This window comes from Chiloscyllium punctatum, chromosome 28 (assembly GCF_047496795.1).
Source record: "Chiloscyllium punctatum isolate Juve2018m chromosome 28, sChiPun1.3, whole genome shotgun sequence".
Taxonomy (NCBI): domain Eukaryota; kingdom Metazoa; phylum Chordata; class Chondrichthyes; order Orectolobiformes; family Hemiscylliidae; genus Chiloscyllium; species Chiloscyllium punctatum.
Genome location: NC_092766.1, coordinates 6,089,383 through 6,103,421, shown reverse-complemented (window position 1 = coordinate 6,103,421; position 14,039 = coordinate 6,089,383). Strand labels below are relative to the sequence as shown.

Below are 14,039 nucleotides of genomic sequence, written 5' to 3'. Positions count from 1 at the left end.
TTGCGTTTGTAATCTCATTTCTCTGTAAATGACTGAGCGAGTGCCTTGTACCATTTAGTTCAACACCATAGTAACGGGAGCAGGCTATTCGATCCTTCCCTACCAATCAATACGATCGTGGCTGATCGAACACTTCAATGCCTTTTAGTCACCCCGTCCTCCTAACCCTGTACAGCACTGGGAATGAGAAATCTATCAATCCCTACCTTCAACACTCTCAAAGACTGAAGCTTTTCCAACCCGCTTTAGCAGGGAATTCCTCTGAGTTAAAACAAAGAAGTCTCCTCATCTTTGTCTCAAGTGTTATCTATCTTATTTTTAAATCGTGCCCCTGATTCTCCCCTCGAGTCAAGAGTGTGGTGCTGGAAAAGCACAGCAGATCAGGCAGCATCCGAGGAGCAGGAGAATCGCCGTTTCAGGCCGGGCCCTTCACCAGGAAAGCCCTTCATCGTGCCCCGGTTCTCATCTCCCCAAACAAGGCAAAACATCTTTTCCGCATCTCCTCTGTCCGTGTTTTGTTTTGTAAGTTTCAATGAGATAATATCTCATTCCTTCAGCGTTTCACAGAAGGTTTCTCCAATCTCTCTCTCCAATAAGCCAGTCCCATCCTCCCTGCGGGTGTGTCTAGTGAACCTTCACTGCATTCTCTCCCTGGCAACAGCTTTGTCCTTTATGTTACTCTTGATCCCAAAATGAAATGTCTCCGTTCCCAAGTAATTTTTAATCTCTCCTCCTAACCTTTTCATATTTTAATGGGGAATGTAAGTTGTTGTGTTCCAGATGCAATTCGATTGGTCAGACTACCAGATTGAAAGCAAAACACACTTTATTCATCCATTATAGTCACAATGCAACAAACAAAAGAAATAGTTGGAATAGCTCTATTAGAAAACTTACCAGTAGATACAGTAACAGTTACTAATTATTGGGCGGTTCAGTGGTTAGCACTGGATGGGGATATGAATAGGAATGGTTTGGAGGGGTATGGGCTAGGTACTGGCAGGTGGGACTAGATTGGGTTGGGATATCTGGTCAGCATGGACGGGTTGGACTGAAGGGTCTGTTTCCATGCTGTACATCTCTATGACTCTCAGTACCAGGGACCTGGGTTTAATTCCAGCCTCGGGCGACTGTCTGTGTGGAGTTTGCAGATTCTCCCCGTGTCTGTGTGGGTTCCCTCCGGGTGTTCCTCCCACAGTCCAGAGATGTTCAGGTTAGGTGAATTGGCCATGTTAAATTATTTTATGGAATTCACTGTCAGTGGAGGCTGGGATGTTAAAGATCTTCAAGGCAGAGATTGATAATTTCTTGATCTCACTAGGAATTAAGGGCAACGGGGAGAATGCGGGTAAGTGGAATTGAAGTGCCCATCAGCCATGATTAAATGGTGGAGTGGACTCGATGGGCCAAATGGCCTTACTTCCACTCCTTTGTCTTATGGTCTTAAATTAGCCATAAGTGTTCAGGGAGGTTTAGGCTCAGCGCATTAGTCAGGGGAAATGTAGGGTAATAGGGTAGGGAATTGGGTCTGGGTGGGTTACTGTTCAGTAGATTAGTGTGAACTTGTTGGGCCAAATGGCCTGTTTCCACACTGTAGGGATTCTATGCAGTAACTATTACTAATTAACTGTTTCACTATTGTAATGTTCTGTCAACGCACCCTTCGCAAAAAAGGGGGAAATTAGAAAAGTAGGTGGTGTCATGTGTAACTCCCACATAAGTGGGAGGATGGCCCTCAGCCTTTGGCTGTGACCGAGAGGCGGGGGAAACGTAGCTTCTACCTCTTCAAGACTCCCAACAGCAACTGCTGAAAGCTCAAACTAAAAGGCCTGGTTCCCTGGGAGCTTGACCTCACTCGGCCAGGCTGCTTCTATTGTTTTAAACCCCCCCCAAAGCTGTGGCTCTGGTTGACTGCTCAGCACCCTCTGCCTTACAAGCTCCCTTCAAAGCATAAACCTCTTAAAGCCACAGTATCGTCAGAGTCGGGTGTTGTCACCTGAATGGTGTGAGTGAGTGTGGTCTTTGATATTTTCCGGTTGCTGTAACGGTGAGTGGCCATATTTCTGGATCGCTGGTTGAGCAGATTTTCAGTTGTTGTTGAGTTGCTTCCTTCACTGTTTACCTCTTACAGCGCTTCTGCTGGTGATTAGGCTCCATGTCGATATAATTTAAGAGTTATTTCACCCTTCCCAGCCTCATTCGGTGCCTGTTCCTTCACTCTTTTCGCCACAGGGTGGTTTACCCTCTGGGCAGTTCTCAAGTCCAGTATGTTTCAAAGCACACGAGCAAAAAACAGAACTTGCCGGAGAATCCCAGCAGGTCTGACCACATCTGTGGAGAGAAATCCAAGTTAACGTTTCGGCCCGAATGACCCTTCCTCTGAACTGTTCTGGGGAAGGGCCGCTCAACCCGAAACGTTAGTTCTGATTTCTCTCTGCAGATGCCACGAGGTGCACTGAGCCCTTCTGGCAATTTCTGCTTTTGTTTCCGATTTTCCAGCATTTGCAGTTGTTTGAGTTTTTAATTTGTTTCGAAGGGCACTGAGGTTTCTTTCCTGGCTGGATGCAGTAAAGGTTCCGAGTTCGGTAATCAAGCTGACCTTTTTGCAGAGTGGGACTGAATTTAAAAAGGACACTTCTTGTTTTTGATCTGCCCAACTCCTAGAGTTCAGGGTGTGTGGGTCTGAATCCCACTCTGGGAGATTGAGGAAACTTAAAGTTCAACAAAAAACCTGCGATTAAAAAGCTAGCCAATGGTATAAAATCTGTCCTAAAGTTCCTCGAGTTCACGTATGTCCTTTAGGGAAGGAAATCTGGTTTTGCCTGGTCTGCCTTATGTATCGTTCCCCACCCACAGCAATGGGCCTGACTCTTAACTACTCTCCAGGCAATAAGGGACAGGCAACAATTACTCAGCCAGCCCAGCGATGCCCGCCCTGTATGAGTGAATATAAAACCATTCCGATTTCAGTACTGCTTTCGACATTGACTGTCACTGTGCTTCCTGGATAGTCCGACCTATCACCTTTAACCCCACCTCTGTCCATCTATTGCGGGCTCAGCTACCTTCCTCCCAGCTCCACCCCCACCCCATCCCATTTATCTCTCCACCCCGGAGGCTCGCAGTCTCATTCCTGATGAAGGGCTTTTGCCAGAAACGTTGATTTTCCTCTCCTCGGATGCTTCCTGACCTGCTGTGCTTTCCCGGCACCACTCTAATCTCCAGCATCTGCAGTGCCTACTTTCACCATACATATACAGACGCACAGACACACACACACATGCATATATACGGACACACATCTAGACACACACGTATATACAGACGCACATATATAGACAGACACACGCATGTATATACAGACACACGCATGCACATGTGTATATAATATATATATCATACGCTCGCGTGCTGAGGGCGCCTGGGGTACAGTGGCAATGCTCCTACCTCTGCTCCAGACCTATATATATATATATGTATGTGTGTGTGTGTGTGTGTGTGTGTGTGTACAGACGCAGGCACACACACATACAGTGCAGGAACAGGCCCTTCGGCCCACAATATTGTGCTGAGCATGACACCTGCCCTTGCTCCATATCCCTCTGGTCCTGTTATAAACATGTGCTTACCTAAACGCCCCGATTGTATCTCCCTCCACCACTCCGGCAATGTGTTACAGACTCCTACCACACTCTCTGTGATTAAAACAGAAACGGGCCCCTTGAGACTCCTTTGAATTTTCTCCCCCTCGCTTTAAATGCACGCTCCCTAGTTTTGGACATTTCCACTTTGGGAAAAGGGTCTGACCGTCAACCCTATCCAGGCATCTCATAATTTTATAGACTTCTATCCAATCTCTCCTCAGCCTCTGCTGCTCCAAACCACCCGGGTTTTTCTAGCCCCTCCTTACAACGCACACTCTCTAATCCAGCCAACTTGGATTCACGTCCATCATGCTCTCACCTTTTTATTCTTTATGATGATCTACATCTCCATGCACTCGAGTGCTGATATTTTCTAATCGCCCTGTTTACAGAGAGAGTATTGCGCCCCTCTGGAGCAGGTGGGATTTGAACTTCCTGGTTCAGAGGTAGGAACATTGCCACTGCACCCCTCAGCACTCGAGCGTACGACTGTACCCACGCACTTGCCCTTTACAACCGAAGAGATTCATTTTTGCAAGGCAGCCTCGTTTGTCGCTTTGAGTGCAGCGTTTGTCACGTAGCGAATGTTGATCTACCTCCCACGTAACGTGGCGTTCCTCTGGGGAAAGAACTTTCTCGAGATGGAGAAACCGTCTTGAGATGCTTCAGGCGCGGTCTTGATGAAACACGCCCATAACGCTCACTCGTAAAACATTTGGGTTCCTCCTTTTTCTCGTTAGTTGCTCTCGGAGTCGTCTTGTTGTTTTAGAAGGTGCGCAGGGCAGCGCTGTGATATCCTGCCTGTCATTTCAGACACTGCAGCGAAGGCAAGAGGACGTTCAGCAGTCGCCTGACTCTGGAGAAACATTTGCAAGTCATTCACGGTATTAACATGGCAGACCACGCTCAGGACCAGGAGAATCTCTTCGAGAGAGTGAGCATTAAGGTAACGCCGCTCAGACAGAATGTACGTTACAGACTTCCAGAGTAACAGCCCCTCCGCCCAGTGGCTGGGCTGGAAAAGCACCTTGTAGATTACAGCCTGGACCAGGCGGTCGTTCGCTCAATGCTTGGTCTGCGCTGAATTAATGGAACTCTGGCAAGGCAGCAGTCTGGGTCGATCCTGGGGTACGGAGGGGAAAAGCAGTCGGTGTTTCTGCTGCTAATCGCTGTTGAGAGACTCCTACTGGAAGTGGAGTGTTTAAAGTGTTGATCAGGACTGGATTGGATTCCACTATGCTCCTTCCATGGTCATTTCGTGCTGCGTTGTAAATCATGTTTAATAGTCTTGGTCCTGTACTGTGGAGCTCTTTCAGTACAACAGACTTCGGGAGCAACACTGAGCAAATCTGCTAGTGATGACGTTTTTAAAAAATCTTTATTTTTCTCTCTTTCACATTCTGGGTCTCTTGCTCTTTCTCCTACTCACTGTTCTGCCCTCACTTTCTCCTCTTACCCTCCTCACTTTCTCTGTGTCTCCTTTGCTCGCTCTTGCTGTCTGGTTCAATTGCGCTGTTCCACTCTCATCATGTGTCTCTTCCCCCCCCCATGCCCCGTGCTGCTGCCTCACTCACACATGCTCTCACTCTCTGTCCACTCTCATGACTGCTCGCTCTCACTCTCCCCTCGATCTGGTGCCCACTTGGTCCCCCTTCGGCCTACTTATGGGTGTGCCCTCAATGTCTCGCTGGCTTGCACTCTCGATCACCTTTTTTTGGTCACTTTCCCACCCTCGACGTCTGGTTCACTTGGCCGTACTGCCCCCTCACTCCCACGCCTCCCCTTCCGCCTGGCCCACTCCCCTTCGTCTTTCCGTGATACCCCCCCCCCCCGCCCAATATCATACCCTTACTGCACGGCTCCCTATTGGACTGGCTTTGTCTGTCCGGCTCACTCATGTATCCATCCCACTTCGGTTTGGTTCACTTCCTGTGCTCACCATTCATGTCTCTCTCTGTCTGACTCACTGTCTCGTGCTCGGCCTCTCTCTCTCTCTCTCTCTGTCTCTCTCTGTCTCTCTCGCTCGCTCTCTCTCTCTCTCTCTCTCTTTCTCTCTCGCTCTCAACAGACAACCATTCGCAAGCGGCCGAGCTCCAGGGACGGGCCGGAGCACTGGGGCTCCGAAGGCGCCAAGAGCCGGAAGCTGAACGGGAGCTCGCCTTTCCGATGCATGAAATGTGGCCAGACGTGCGGCAGCTTCTCCGATTTCCACAAGCACATCGCCCAGCACCGAACCGGTGGCTCATCGTTTCAGTGCCGTCACTGCGGCCTCTGCTTCGCTGCCCAGCTCTCGTTAAACCGCCACCTCTTCATCGTGCACGGACTGAAAGAGTCCGGGGGGCCAAAGGGGACTGAGGACAAGGGAGACCCCGAGTGGATCAAGCTGGAGGGCGGGGTGATTTGCGACGTCTGCGGGAAGCTGTTTGAGAGCGTGCCGTTGTTAAAAACGCACTTTCGGACACATGGGATGGCCTTTATCAAATCGAAACAAAACGGTCTGGATAAGTAAGTGCCCAGTACATCGATGGAAGCTTACTTTCACATGGATGTTTTTATTTATATAGTGCCTGGCAGGGTGAATGCCAGAGAGCCCAAGATCCCGAGAGAGGGGAAGCAAGTCTCCTTGTTTCATTGTCATCATCTCCCACCACCACCCCCCCCCCTCCCCCCCCCACCTCTTCTTTTGCAGTTCAGCCCTCCTTCTGGGTGACAATCTGAGAGGGGGACGTGGGGGTTTTACTGGAGAGGGAGGTGTGGGTTACCCAGTCTGGTACAGAACCACAGATCTGGAAGGGACTGAGTTCCCGTTCCCAGGCCGTATGGAGTCTGCCTGATCTCACCCTGGCAGCTGCCCAGTGCAGGATGCCTCTGGGTAAGACCATTCCCCTGTGTTCCTGTAACCCCCCTCCCCCCTCCCCGTATCACACATTGAATGGGGTATTTAGTAATCACACACCGAGGGGAAGGCACTTTGGTCTCTTGAGCCTATTTCTGAACTAATCCTGGAATACTGTTGGTGATACATCCCCTCTGCGCCCGAACGACCAAATAGGAAGGGAGCTGGCAGAGTGGAGCTGACTGGTCCTCAGTAACCCAGGCGATGGGTTAACAGCCTTGGAGTTTATATTTCCAGACCGTTCACCTTTCACTGTGGGTAAGCCCCCACAGCTGAGGTGAGCAAGTTTGCTATTGCGTCACCAGTATTCTGCTCCTTCCTTCATTTTACTGTCTCACTCGACCAGGACTGCGTTTGACCCAACAACAAGAGCGCCCCAGGCAGGGTGGAGCGTGGGGGTGGCTGTTTGTGTGTTCCCTCTTTCTTCTTCTACCTCCTTTTTTGGGAGTGGGGTGAGATGGGTCAAACGGGGTCGCAGTGCAGCTGGGAGGCAGGTCCACATACGTGGCTCCAGGTGAGGACTGGATCGGGTTCGGCTGCGATGCCCTGTGAGACCACAGCCGATGCCATCGCTGTGACAGTGCGACAGGAGGGCGTGCAAGGGTCGAAGTGAATATCCCCGCACCCTGGGTCATACATTCGGGACCGGACCGATCTCCCGGACCCAGGAGAGACGGGTGAGGGAGACTGGGCTGGGGTCTACCTGGTCTGCACTGTCCGTGACCGTCCAGTGAGAGGGGCACACTGAGCGGGACAGACATGTGAATGTTGATGGCAGAGGTACTGGCAGCACGGGGAGGCAGGGGGTTTGCACATTAGCCAGGAGAGAGGGAGCAGCAGAAGTTAATGGTAGCTCAGTGAAGGGATGGAGGTGGCATCTAATAAGATGGCTGTGTTCACGGGGTCAGCTAAGGCTGGGGGAGGTGGGGGTGGGGGGCATGTTAGCCGATCTGTCTTCAGTTTCTGCGCAGTGGCAGCGTTGCAAGAGAGACCAGACTGTGCTGCTGGTGACTGTAAGTGAGGCAATGAATGAAACTAACATCGTTGTGGGGAATTCAAGGTGGAGTCCTCCTCTGATGTGTAAGGGGTTTGGTTTGGGCCGGGGGGGGGGGGGGGGGGGGTGTGAGTTCGATGGGCATTATTTGCAAATGTGCACGCACTAAGCCCATGGGTTGTATGATAAGATTTTGGAATTTGTCAGAAGTCTATTCTTTAATGAGCCTGTTTTTTTTTCCCTTCTCGCCTCTTGAAGGACACGAATTGTAATTTTTATTTAGAATTTATTTATATATTGAAATTGTAGGCACAGAGATTTAAAAAAAAGATTTCTACAGTTTGATTTCTGTGAATCTGAGAGTGAATGTAACAAAAATGCATTAAAATTTTCACAGCTTTGTTAAAAACAGTGTGTTGGCTGCTTGCTTTCTGCGCGCGCTCTTGCCGCCCCCCCCCCCGCTCACATTGACCCTCTAAAGAAGATGGACACGTTTCAACAACTTTACGAAGATTTCGTTCCACAGACGACACCTTTTCACAGATTCTTCAATGTGATGTCTCTCAGTCGCAGTTAATACTGTTAGATGAAGGGTAAAGCTCTCTCTACACTGTCTACCATCAAATTGTCCCAGGACAGGGACAGCATGGGGTTAAATACAGAGTAAAGCTCTCTCCACACTGTTTCTTCCCCTCCTCCTCCCCCCATCAAACCCTTCCAGGACAGGGACAGCACGGGGTTAGATACAGAGTAAAGCTCTCTCTACACTGTCCCCCCATCAAACACTCCCAGGACAGGGACAGTACGGGATTAGATACAGAGTAAAACTCTCTCTGTGCTCTCAAATACTCCCAGGGACAGGGGATTAGAGACAGGGACAGCACAGGGTTAAATAAGAAAGCTCCCCTCTCTACACTCTCTTCCTCCCACCCCACCCAAGAAAACAGGAATGGCACATGGTTAGATGCAGAGTACAATTTTGCAGCATAAATGGGAAATGAGATAGACCTTGGTACAGGGAGTCATTTGACTGAAGGAGAGAAAATGGCAGTGTAATACTAACAGGGAATAGTATAATTCGAGTGATAAGTACTGTTCTCTGCAGCTGAGTGGGACACCCTGAAGGCTGTGTTGTGTGTCCAGTGCCAGTGACTTGGGTGAGGAGAGTGAATGATCACCCAGAATATCCAGAAGTAGGTGGGAAGACAAGTGGTCGTGATGATAGAGAGAGTCTGTCGAGGGATATGGACAGTGGGCCAAAAGATACCTGCCGGCTGGAGTAGGGAACAGGAAACGGTGAGGTTACAAACTTTGACAGAAAGAGTAGAGGGGCTGAATATTATTTAAAGGGAGAAAGCAACAGGATGGAGGGTTTTGAGAGTCCTCCTGCACAAAAGCCTAGCATCCAAGTTGACAAGGCAAATGGAATGTTGGCCTTTATTTGAAAGGGAACTGAGTAGAGCAGATGGGAGGGAGGTTTTGCGAGAACTATTGACAGCACAGCTAGACCACAGCTAGAATACTCTGAACACATAGACCTTTTATCTGAGGAAAGATAGATCGCAGGCAGTCCAGAGAAGGTTCACTCGGCTAATCCCTGGTATGGAGGGGGCTGTCTGAGGAGGTTGGGGCCTGTTCTCATTAAGAATTGTAGATTTATATAACGATAGAAACCGGACAGTGTGGACACAGGCCCTTCGGCCCAACTAGTCCACACCGACTGCCCAACGAGTAACCCACCCAGACCCATCCCCCTGTCCTTTTCTCTGATATTTACCCCTGACTAATGCACCTAACCTGCACCCTATGGGACAGTTCCCCATGGCCACTCCACCCTAACCTGCACATCCCTGGACACTATGGGACAGTTCCCATGGCCACTCCACCCTAACCTGCACATCCCTGGACACTATGGGACAGTTCCCCATGGCCACTCCACCCTAACCTGCACATCCCTGGGCACTATGGGACAATTTCCCATGGCCAATCCGTCCTAACCTGCACATCCCTGGACAGTTCCCCACGGACAATCCACCCTAACCTGCACATCCCTGGGCACTGTGGGACAATTTCCCATGACCAATCCACCCTAACCTGCACATCCCTGGGCACTGTGGGACAATTTCCCACGGCCAATCCACCCTAACCTGCACATCCCTGGGCACTGTGGGACAATTTCCCATGACCAATCCACCCTAACCTGCACATCCCTGGGTACTATGGGACAATTTCCCACGGCCAATCCACCCTAACCTGCACATCCCTGGGCACTATGGGACAATTTCCCACGGCCAATCCACCCTAACCTGCACATCCCTGGGCACTATGGGACAATTTCCCACGGACAATCCACCCTAACCTGCACATCCCTGGGCACTATGGGACAATTTCCCACGGCCAACCCACCCTAACCTGCACATCCCTGGGCACTATGGGACAATTTCCCACGGCCAACCCACCCTAACCTGCACACCCCTGGGCAGTGAGAGGAAACTGGAGCACCTGGGGAGTGGCCACACATACACGGGGGCAGAATGTGCAAACTCCAAACAGTCACCCGAGGGTGGGATTGAATCCCGGTCCCTGGCGTCATAAGGCAGCAGTGCTGACCACTGAGCCACCGTGTTCTCCCAAAACACCCATTCCCTGAACGGGATTAGAATTTAAAAGAATGTGACACCACCTTGTCAAAGCACAGGAGATTCTTTGGGGGAATTGACAGGGAAGATGTGGAGGGGTTGTATCCCCTTGTGTGGGAGGGTCTTGGATCAGAAGGAATCATCTCAGAATAAGAGGGTCACAACATAGAAGACAGAGATGACCAGGCATTTCTTCTCCATGAGAGTGAATCCTGGGAATTGTTTGCCTCTGAGGGGGTGTGAGAAGTTGGGCCGTTAATTATACTCAGGACTGTGATAGATATTGAATCGTGAAGGGTTGGGGAGGAAAATGCAGTTGAGGGTTCGTGGATCTGACATAATCTTCTTATCCTATGTATTATAGCTCCTTTCCCTCCCCACTCTCACTCCCTCCCTCACTCCCACCCTCCCCCTCCCTCCCCACTCTCACTCCTTCGCTCCCTCCCTTCTGTCTCTCCTCATTCTCACTCACTCCCTCTCTCCCTCCCCACTCTCGCTCCCTCTCTCTCTCTCCCTCTCTCTCTCGCTCCCTCCCTCCCTTCGTCCCCACTCTCACTCCTTCCCTCCCTCCCCACTCCCATTCTTTCCTTCCTTCCCTCCCTTTTTTCCCGCGATGGAGAGCGACCGTAGCTTCCATCTGCCCAGTTTCTGCCTCACTTTGCTGATACGCTCCTCCCAAGACTTGGCGCACGCCCCAGCCCCTCTGAACCAAATACCCAGCACCTTCAGGAGGTCAGACCTGACGGTGAAGGGGATTGAGGATTGGTTGGCCCAGTTCCCGAAGAGCATGGCCTCGCTCTTGCCTCAGTTTACCTTGGCCCCCAAGACCTGGTCATTGAATTTCATCAGCTATTTCCTTGAACACTCTCCTAAACTACCTAGATCTTTCTGCAGTTTCCCCACTTCCTCAGAACTACCTGCCTGCCCACCTAACTTCGTATCATCGGCAAACTTCGCCAGAATGACCCCAGTCCCTTCATCCAGATCATTAATAATATGAAGTGAACAGCTGTGGCCCCAACACTGAACCCTGCGGGACACCACTTGTCACCAGCTGCCATTCCGAAAGAGAACCTTTTATCCCAACTCTCTGCCTTCTGTCAGACAGCCAATCCCCAATCCATCCCAGTAGCTCACCTCGAACACCATGGGCCCTCAACTTACTCAGCAGCCTCCCGTTGGCACCTTATCAAAGGCCTTTTGGAAATCTAGGTAGACCACATCCACTGGGTTTCCCTGGTCTAACCAACTTGTCACTTCTTCAAAGAATTCTAACAGGTTTGTCAGGCACAACCTCCCCTTACTAAATCCATGCTGGCTTGTTCTAATCCGACCCTACACTTCCAAGAATTTAGAAATCTCATCCTTATCGATGGATTCTAGAATTTTACCGACAACTGAGGTTGGGCTAATCAGCCTATAATTTTCCATCTTTTCTCTTGATCTTCTCTTGAACAAGGGGGTTACATCAGCGATTTTCCAATCATCCGGGACTTTCCCTGGCTCCAGTGACTTTTGAAAGATCACAACCAACACCTCCGCTATTTCCTCAGCCACCTCCCTCAGAACTCCAGGATGTAGCTGCAGTTCCCTACCCATCCTCACCCCTTCTCTCCCTCCCATCCCACCCTCTTTCCTTCCTTCCCTCCTTCCCAACCCTCACCTCTTCTCTCCCTCCCTCCCTCCCCACCCTCTTTCCTTCCCTCCCTCCCAACCCTCACCCCTTCTCTCCCTCCCTCCCCACCCTCTTTCCTTCCTTCCCTCCCTCCCAACCCTCACCTCTTCTCTCCCTCCCTCCCCACCCTCTTTCCTTCCCTCCCTCCCAACCCTCACCCCTTCTCTCCCTCCCTCCCCACCCTCTTTCCTTCCTTCCCTCCCTCCCAACCCTCCCCCTTCTCTCCCTCCCTCCCTCCCCACCCTCTTTCCTTCCCTCCCTCCCAACCTTCACCCCTTCTCTCCCTCCCTCCCCACCCTCTTTCCTTCCCTCCCTCCCCACCCTTGCTCCTTGACCTCCCTCCCCATCCTCGCACCTTCCCTCCATCCCAATCCTCGTCCTTTCCCTCCCTCCCTCCCCCACCCTCACTCCTTCCTTCCCTCCCTCCTTCCTTCCCTCCCTCCCCACCCTTGCTCCTTGACCTCCCTCCCCATCCTCGCACCTTCCCTCCCTCCCAACCCTCGTCCTTTCTCTCCCTCCCTCCCCCACCCTCACTCCTTCCTTCCCTCCCTCTCTACTCTTGCTCCTTTCTTCCCTCCATCTCCTTCCTCCCCCACCCCCTGCTCCTTCTTACCCGCCCCTCCTCTTCCCTCTCTGCTGTACATCTCTCTCTCTCTCACACCCCCTGCCTCTCTCTCTCTCAAACCCGCTCTCTCTCTCACACACACCCCTCCCTCTCTCTCTCTCACACACCCCTCCCTCTCTCTCTCTCACACACCCCTCCCTCTCTCTCTCTCTCACACACCCCTCCCTCTTTCTCTCACACACACCCCTCTCTCTCTCACACACACACACCCCTCTCTCTCTCACACACACCCTCTGTCTCACACACTCTCTCTCACACACACCCTCCCTCTCTCTCACACACACCCCTCTCTCTCACACACACCCTCTCTCTCTCTCACACCCTCCCTCTCTCTCATGCACCCCCGTCTCTCTCTCTCTCAAACCCCCCTCACTCTCTCACACGCACCCTCCCTCTCTCTCACACACACCCCTCTCTCTCTCTCACACACACCCCTCTCTCTCACACACACCCTCTCTCTCTCTCACACCCTCCCTCTCTCTCATGCACCCCCGTCTCTCTCTCTCTCTCACACACACACCCTCTCTCTCTCTCACACCCCCTGCCTCTCTCTCTCTCAAACACCCCCTCACTCTCTCTCACACACACCCTCTCCCTCTCTCTCACACACACCCCTCTCTCTCTCACGCACACCCTCTCTCTCTCTCACACCCTCTCCCTCTCTCTCACACACACCCCTCTCTCTCTCACGCACACCCTCTCTCTCTCACACACCCTCCCTCTCTCTTTCACACACCCTCCCTCTCTCTCTCACACACACCCCTCTCTCTCTCACGCACACCCTCTCTCTCTCACACACCCTCCCTCTCTCTTTCACACACCCTCCCTCTCTCTCTCACACACACCTTCCCTCTCTCTCTCACGCACACCCTCTCTCTCTCTCACACACTCTCCCTCTCTCACACACACACCCCTCTCTCTCACACACACCCTCCCTCTCTCTCTCACACACCCTCCCTCTCTCTCACACACACCCCTCTCTCTCCCACACACCCTCTCTCTCTCTCAAACCCCCCTCTCTCACACACTCTCCCTCTCTCACACACACACCCTCCCTCTTTCTCTCACACACACCTTCCCTCTCTCTCTCTCACACACACACACACTCTCACACACACACCCTCCCTCTCTTTCTCACACACACACACACCCTCCCTCTCTCTCTCTCACACACACTCCCTCCCTCTCACACACACACCCTCCCTCCCTCTCTCACACACACACACCCTTCCTCTCTTTCTCACACACACACACACCCTCCCTCTCTCTCTCTCACACACACTCCCTCCCTCCCTCTCTCACACACACACACCCTCCCTCTCTCCCTCACACACACACACCCTCCCTCTCTCCCTCACACACACACACCCTCCCTCTCTCTCTCACACACAAACACACCCTCCCTCTCTCTCACACATACACACCCTTCCCTCTCTCAAACACCCCCCCACTCACACACACCCTCCCTCTCTCTCTCACACACAAACACACCCTCCCTCTCTCTCACACATACACACCCTTCCCTCTCTCAAACACCCCCCCACTCACACACACCCTCCCTCTCTC

At 51.8% G+C, this 14,039-nt stretch overlaps 1 protein-coding gene across 1 annotated transcript in view; it reads left to right on the top strand.

Moving 5' to 3' along the window:
• The window catches only part of LOC140453931 (zinc finger protein 532-like), a 28,473-nt gene extending 20,530 nt beyond the window's left edge, over positions 1–7,943 (top strand). The window contains 2 exon segments of the mRNA XM_072548788.1: positions 4,458–4,590; positions 5,713–7,943. Of these exon segments, the coding sequence (XP_072404889.1) occupies positions 4,458–4,590; positions 5,713–6,153 (574 nt within the window). The 3' untranslated portion in view covers positions 6,154–7,943.
• The last annotated feature ends 6,096 nt before the right edge of the window (positions 7,944–14,039 follow it).